This window comes from Petaurus breviceps, unplaced genomic scaffold (assembly GCF_028583685.1).
Source record: "Petaurus breviceps papuanus isolate PSGF00001 unplaced genomic scaffold, PetGlider_PUasm1.0 176, whole genome shotgun sequence".
Taxonomy (NCBI): Eukaryota; Metazoa; Chordata; class Mammalia; order Diprotodontia; family Petauridae; genus Petaurus; species Petaurus breviceps.
Genome location: NW_027185771.1, coordinates 16,793,249 through 16,801,143, shown reverse-complemented (window position 1 = coordinate 16,801,143; position 7,895 = coordinate 16,793,249). Strand labels below are relative to the sequence as shown.

Below are 7,895 nucleotides of genomic sequence, written 5' to 3'. Positions count from 1 at the left end.
AGATAGATAGATAGATAGATAGATAGATAGATAGATAGATAGATAGACAGATAGAAAGATAGATGATAGATAGATAGATGATAGATAGATAGACAGACAGACAGATAGGTAGATAGAGATAGATAGATATAGCTAGATGATAGAGAGATGAGAGATGAATTGATGATAGATTTAGGTAAAAGTAGATAGGTGATAGAAAACAGATATAAATTGATATTAGATATGGATAGATTATAGATAGATGAGATAGATGGATTGATGATATAGATAGCTAGATGACAGAGAGATAGATATGTAGATAGATGGAGAGAGAGAGCGTTTATTAGATGCTTACAATGTGCCAAGTGCTAGGAATACAAACACAAGCAGAGAGAAGACAGTCCCTGTACTAGAGGAGATATACATTCTGATAGGCAAACAGAACACAAAAGAGAACTGGAAGGTCGAGAGTGTGTACAGAAGAGGTCCGAGTGGGAGAAGATGCCTCAGCAGGGACAAGGCAAGGAAGAGGTCCTGGGAATCATGGGCTACAGTGGGGCTGAAGCCAGCATGGCTGGCATAGGCATTCCCTCGAATGGAGATTCTGGTGAGGAGTTTTCCAATTGGAGAGGCTCAGGGGTGGAGGTGGAGAATTCATCTTGGGAGTCACAGGCTGAACTAGGTTTGAAAAGCACTGGATTGGGCTCAGAGGGTCTGGGGTTGAATCCCAACCCTGCTACTAACTCAGCCTTATACTAATCCCTTACTCTCTGGACCTTCTGAGTCCAAATCCTATGATCTTAATTATGATTGGGAGTATATTGGGGAAACTGGGGATCTTTGTTATCAGCTATGGAGGCAACATGTTTAGGCCCTGGAGACTGGGATTTGGAAAAAGAGACACTGATTATCTTCCCTAAGGCCAGAGCCATTTTTATATCTGAGACCACTTGGGCAGCATCCAGAGTTCCAGGTGGAGAATTCTTTCATTATTGAGGAAGTCACCTCTGTCTGGGCTAAGGATATGGATTACCATCTCCCATATGACCCCTGCAACTTGGTACCCTACTAGGGTAGGGAATTGCAATTTGGGTGCCAAGCTCCAGAGGTGACTCGGGCTTTTTCCCTTTGTCTCCAGAAAGATGGTTCAGCAGACAAAGAGACTCCTAACGGGAAACCTCATCGAGCCTCGAACTTACCGGACACAGGTAAGCTGAGGGAGAAGAAATTGGGGGGAGGAGTGATGCGGGACTGCTCAGTGAGGCAACCAACCTACTGTGTACCCAGTCCTGTGCCAAGTGTAGGAAATATGAGAAGAGTCTGGCATGGTGAGAATGAAGAGTCCGGACAGTGCATGGAGAGTCAGGAGAGTCAGTTGTAAGGAGGCTGGAGAGATAGAAGGGGCCAGGTTAAGAAGGGCTTTTAAAGCCAAACAGAGGCTTTTTATAGTTGATCCTGGAGGTAATAGAGAGTCTCTGAAATTTATTAACCTGGGGGAAGCGACATGATCAGACCTACCCTTGAGGAAGATCACTATGACAGCTGAATGCAGGAGGGGTTGTAGTGAGGAGAGGCTGGAGGCAGGAGATGGAGCCAGCAGGCTATTGCAGCATCCAGATGTTGGGTGATGCAAGCCGGCACCTGGAAGGGGGCATTCTGAGGGGAGGGAAGGGACGTGCACAAGACATGCTCTAGAGGTAGAAAAGACTTGGCAGCTGATTGGCTATATGGAGTGAGTTCAGAAGAGATGCTGGTGAGAGCGCTGGAGCTATAAGCCTGTGGAAGAAGAGATGGTTTGGAAGGGAAAGGTAGGGAGCTGTGTTTTAGACATGTTGAGTTTGAGATATCTGCACCGGGGTGGCAGTGCCTTGTTAGAGGAAGGGGACGTAAGCACAGGATGTCGTGAAGGGGAAAATGATGAGACAAGGGCAGAATGGACAGGCAAGGTGCCCAGCTGGCAAGGCACAGAGATTTGAACCCAGGCCCCCAGACTCTAAATCTGGTGCCCTCTAGTGTTACGGCCGGCTCTCATTTGACAGACTCTGTGTACCCTGGCTTGTCACCTCCCTGCCTCCTGTAAGAACAAAGTTCTTTCCATGATGTGTTGACACATGAGACCCAGGGGCAGGGACCAGGTTGGACCAGATCCCTGGAAGAGCTGATCTGGGGCTTTGGAATAGTGAAACCTAGAGGTTTCCATGACCATAAGCTTGGTTTAAGCCAAGTGTGACAAGGCAGCCAGATCAGGGGAGACGAATGCAAAGATGATCTCTAGAAGAAAACAAATGCTTGCCTCATTGTCCTTGTCTCAGGGCTATCTGAATCTGGAGTGCTGGGTTCCTCTCTGGGGGCCATGTTTTAGGGGGCATGCTGACAGTGGGAAAAGTGAGATTTGAAGTCAGATTTTAAAATCATGGTTTTATTCCTTTATTTATCGCTGTGACCTTTGGCACATCACATCTAGACTTCACCAGTAAAACTGAAGGGATGAGATTATTTAATCCCACATTGAATTAATTAATTAATTAACATAGAAGGGCCTTCCTAGTTCTAAACTCTATCATCCTATGACAAGCTAGAACACTTCTAGAGGAAGGTTAACAAGATGGAGAGGGTGAAACAGCTAGGTGGTACAGTGAATAGAACACCAGCCCTGGAGCCGGGAGGACCTGAATTCGAATCCAGCCTTACCAGCTGCATGACCCTGGGCAAGTCACTTAACTCAGATTGCCTCCAAAAAAAGATGCTGAGGGAAATTAAAACCAGTCCACTCATGGGAATGACAGAAGGTATTTAGCAGAGCCTGCTTACCAGAGATGGCAACAAGAAGGCATTCCCATTTCATGGAGGGTTTGGAATAGATGCCCTCTAAGGTCCCTCCCCTCTGGTAAGATTCTGAGTCCCCTGCCCCTTTTTCCCTTTCTGCCCAGCTGCAGTGATCTTAGCAGTGGAGTCTGAAGAGGAAAGTGACAGTTCAGAGACAGAAAAGGAGGACGATGAGGGCATTGTCTTTGTGGCCCGGGCCACCAACGAGGTCTTCCAAGAACACAAAGTTCCAGGTCATGGTATGTCTCCCCTTCCCCCCAGTATGTGCCAGGATATACCCTCATTCCCTTCTCTTTTTAGAGATTCAGCCCCCAAGCTGAGCCCAGTTTTACCCAATGGCCAAGCCTGCCTGGGTCTGGACAGAGCAAGGGAGGCCAGCTTGACCAAGTAGAAGAACTTGAATCCACCTGGGCCCAGATCATTTAATTTTTCAGTTTGAATAACTAAACTCTACTGTACGGGAATCTGGTACATTTGAAACAGCACTGGACAAAAGGTGGGTATGTAGGATAATGGAGAGGTCCTGGGCTTGGAGCTACAAGACCTGAGTTCAGATCCCAGTGTGTAACAGCCGTGTGCTCTGGGACAATTCACCAGCCCCTCTGTTTCCTTTTCCTCAACTATAAAATAAGGGGGTTGGACTCTTTGGCTTCTGAGGGCCTTTATGGCTCTAAATGGATGATTCTATGGATCGGGTGACTGGGGCTTCCGTTCCCAGCTCCACCACCTGCTGCATGACTGGGCAAAGCAAGGTCCATCTCTGGGCCTCAGTTTCTTCATCTGTGAAATGAGGGAGTTGAACCAGATAATCCTTAACATCCCTTCTAAGGTCCTGTGACTGCCTACAGCTGTTTGGCCCCAATGCCAGGCTGTTGTTTTTAATCACAGCATCCAACCTGTTGGGAATGATGGTGGTTTTTCTTCCTGCTGCATATGGGTGGGTCAGTCCTCTGCTATGCTCTGGGCACATGAGCTGGACTGGCTTCCAGCTCTCTGGCTGTGTTGGCTCCTCCTTCCTGGGACCCCACTCTTTCCAACCCTCGTGCTCGATTCAACTTATTCTCAGCTCACCCCAATTAATGCACTATTTGTCTCCTTTGCCTCCTGCCTCCAAATAAAGAACATTTCTGGGTTTCCCTACTTGGGTTCCAGATACTCCCTAATCTCCCTCTTGACCTACATAGCTTTAACTTGTGGGGGTGGGGGTGGAGATGAGAGAGACAGAGAGGGAGAGGGAGACAGAGACAGAGAAAGAGACAGGGAGATATATATATATATATATATATATATAGAGAGAGAGAGAGAGAGAGAGAGAGACAGAGAGAGAGAGACAGAGAGACAGAGAGACAGAGAGAGACAGAGAGAGACAGAGAGACAGAGAGACAGAGAGACAGACAGAGACAGAGAGAGACAGAAGGGGAGAGACAGACACAGAGAGTGAGGGAGAGAAACACAGATACAGAAAAACAGGGAGAGAGACACAGAGACAGAGAAACAGAGAGAGAGAAAGGGAGAGAGACAGAGACAGACAGAGAAAGTCAGACACAAAGAGACATGGGAAGGGGGGAGGAGAGAGAGAGAAAGAGGGAGAGGGAGAGAGAGAGAGGGAGAGAGAGAGAGAGAGAGAGAGAGAGAGAGAGAGAGAGAGAGAGAGAGAGAGAGAGAGAGATTAAAATGCTTATTATGTGCCAAAAAGCAAATAAAGACCACCCGTGAAGGGTATTATTCCCATTTTACAGATAAGGAAAGTAAGGCTGAGGTGAAGTGACTTCTCTATGGTAACCTAGCCAAGTAAGTATCAGTGAAGAGATTTGTATTCCTGATTCCAAGACCAATATTTTAGCCATCACATCTCAGATCCAGGCTTTTATCCTTACCCCTGGGGTGACAGCAGCACTTACTCTAGGATTCAGTCCCTACTGCACAGGGCTGCAGGCCTGGAGGTCAGAGACATGGGGTCCAGGGCTGAGCTCTTGGTCAGCCCAGCCTGGGGTTCTGTCCCCTAGTTCTCCACTGGCTTAGAGTTGGGGGTGGCTGAGTTAACAGGCAGACTGGTTCTGGGCAGGACGTTATTGTCTATGCAGCAGTCCTATGGGCACTGACCCATACCAAGGAATAACTTGCCTTCTTCCTTATGCCGACCCTATTCTCTGGCTCTGCCTCACTGGGGTTATTGGCCCTCTCAGTTCCTGCCCCTGACTCAGTTTCTTCCTGTGACAGATCATAGAACCAGTGTCCTTAGTGACTGTCTAGTTCAACCTCCTTATGTTATAGAGGAGAAAACTGAGGCCCAGAGAGATGATGCCTCCAAAGTCACAGGTGTTAAATGCACAAACTCCCACCTTTGACCCAAAATCTTGCATTCTTTCTACTGTCCCAGTGGAATTATAATAATATTGGCCTGCGAATGCAGGCCCAGTAAACTCACTAGGAGAGGAGCTGATGATCAGAGAGGCCTTCCTTCCTAGCTTTCCCTAAGCCCCGTTGGGCCTGTGTCCAATGGGCCGTGTGTCTCCTGAGCTGTGTGCTATGTCCCCAGGGAGCATGGAGGTGTGCCCAAGCCCACGGATCATTCCCCCTTCACCAACCTGTGCTGAGAAGGAGCTGCCCTGGAAGAGCGGGCAGGGGGACCTGGCAGTGTATGTGTCATCGGAGACCACCAAGATTGTGCCTGTGGACATGCAGACGGGATGGAATCAGAGCATCTCATCCCTGGAGAGCCTGGCATCTCCACCCTGCGCCCAGGCTGCCCTGAGAGCAGCCCATCCTCTGACCTGCGCCCCACCTCGGGGAGATGAGCTCCGGGACCCACTGGCTGCTCTCGTTACTCCATCACCTGAACCCCATACCGGCTTCACCTTCACCCCGAGTCTGGCCAAGGCAGGCCGCTCCCGTAGCGAGAGCAGTGCGGATATCCCTGAGCAGCAGGAACTGCAGCCGCTGATGGCACCGGAGGACCGTGGGTGCCTCAGTCCAGGCACTGCCAATGCCCGATGGCTTATCCAGTTCAACAGAGCTGGTCGGCTGTAGCCTTGAGAACCGAGGAGTCAGCGGCGGGGGTGGGGAGGAATGGGGAAGGGATGGAAAGGAAAGAAGGAAGATGAGGAGAGAGTCCTTGTGTGGTCCAGAGAATGCACTTGGCAGGGGTCAAGGTTACTGGCTGAATTTGGGCTGAGTACCAGCCACCCCAGAGGTGGGGATCAGATCAGAAGGGACCCTCCTCTACCACACCACCCCGACCTTCTTCTTCATCATGGCTTCTAAGTTACCCTCTAGATGAAGAGAACAAGTTGCTGAAATCTGAGCATGCCTGGGGCCCTGGGTGATTGGATCTTTCCTTCCTTGTTTCCCTGGGGTGGCTCCTAACCTTGGCCCCGTTCAGAGGGCTTCAGGCGGCTGCTTCCCACCCCAGCTGTCCTTTACTTCTGTTCCTTCCTCCTGCATTACCAGCTTCTACCCCCCAAGCCCCCTTTAACTGAGGAGACCCATGAACAGTCTTTCCAACACTGGGCCAGGTTGGGAGGGATCAGAGGTTGGTCTGGGAATCCCTGAGGCCCCTGCCGGTCGGGGTGTCTCAGCATTTGGGAACCTGAGGCTTCATCCACCTGCCCTCATTCCCCTCATCTCCTTTGGACCATGTGAGTGAGTGAATGAGTGTGTGTGTGTGTGTGTGTGTGTGTGTGTGTGTGTGTGTGTTGTGGGGTGGAGGAGGTGGGGGAAGGGGGAAATAGCTGGCCCCCTCAATCCCTTCTACAGTGAAGGTTTGGTCAGTTACCTAGAATAAGGGCCCTAGGGGGTCAGTTACCCAGCTTCTCTGAGAAGACTGGTAGGGATTAGTCCTCAGGTGGGCAAATGAGGAAACCCGAAATGGGGCAGGGGATGGGGACCATGGTGACGACCTTCACAGATACCCTGGTTTACAGTACAAATAACTTCTTCCTTTCCCTGCCTCCCTCAAGCCTGCTTCTCCCCTCCTTGGTTTTTTTTTCCCTTCTTTTCTACTTCTCTCCATTTGATTGTTGAATGTTGTAATAATAGATCCTCCTTTGCCCTAAGGCCTCCAGGCTGGGCCTAGGCCTTTGACTGGGGCTTCCCCAGGCACAGGATCACTCCCGGATGGGAGAACAAGCTGCTGTTGCCCAGGACATGGCTTTTTCTGTCCAAAGGGCCATTTGTCATCTCTGACCAGGGCTCTCTATAGGGGTGGGTCTTCTCTGGGAAGCTGAGGAGGTAGGGGTCTTAGGTGTTCCTTTGTTATCTTCACCCATATATGCACCCATGAGGAGGGGAGCCCTCCCTCCTAAGATTATTGTTTGTCTCTGCTATTGGGTGGAAAGGTCTGGTTGTTATAATGATTGAGTTGGGGCTGTCAGACCTGTACATTGAGTGATCCTTTTTTTGGGCTAGTCTCTGCATTCCCTTCTTTTCCCCATTCAGTTTTTTGTATCTCAAACCTGAGAAACATTAAATATCTCTCAGATGGATATGTGGCCTTTCTCCATGTCTCTGGGGGGTATCAGGGGCCATTCAGGGAAGGAAGGAGAGGGATAGCCTTGAGACTGCACAATGGGCCTTCCCATACAAGGGTGGCAGAAGCAAAGGGTCTGGACTGAGGCTGCAGCCCACTCTGAGGGAAGGGAATTACGGGGTAGAACCTGGCAGTGTCTCATGGTCCCTCCACTCCCAGTGCTCCCAGGCACCTCTGGAAAAGGGTCTCTCCATGGGCATGGATTGAGGTGGCTTCTCAGCCCTGTGATGATGCTAAGGAGGTTGGGCTCCCATAGCTGCTGTGTACCAGCTCAAGAACTAGAGCAGATGGGGTATCCCCAGGATGATCCTCGTGGGGACGCCCTCCTTCCCCTTTCCAAGCTGGAAGCACCCTCTGCTTGCCTCCTGTGTATTCTGGGAAAGAATTCAAAAGATGAGGGTGAATAGGACACTCTGAAGGATGCAAAAGAAATGAATCCTAGATACGGCTCAGATGAAGGGGGAGTCGGTAGCTTCCAGGGAACCAAATAGCCTCCCTAATGCAGAGTGTAACCGAACTACGTCCCCGTCAGAAACCTCCTGTGATGTTCCACTGTCCTTTT

The 7,895-nt window shown here is 50.0% G+C and overlaps 1 protein-coding gene across 2 annotated transcripts in view; it reads left to right on the top strand.

Annotated features, from left to right (window-relative positions):
• The window catches only part of SLC9A5 (solute carrier family 9 member A5), a 28,828-nt gene extending 22,294 nt beyond the window's left edge, over positions 1–6,534 (top strand). The window contains exons 14-16 of one of the 2 annotated variants that reach the window (XM_069085758.1): positions 1,118–1,187; positions 2,910–3,044; positions 5,345–6,534. In XM_069085758.1, the coding sequence (XP_068941859.1) occupies positions 1,118–1,187; positions 2,910–3,044; positions 5,345–5,835 (696 nt within the window). In that variant the 3' untranslated portion in view covers positions 5,836–6,534. The remainder of the gene's footprint in view (positions 1–1,117; positions 1,188–2,909; positions 3,045–5,344) is intronic. The other variant, XM_069085759.1, reaches the window with a different exon arrangement.
• Positions 6,535–7,895: the final 1,361 nt, after the last annotated feature.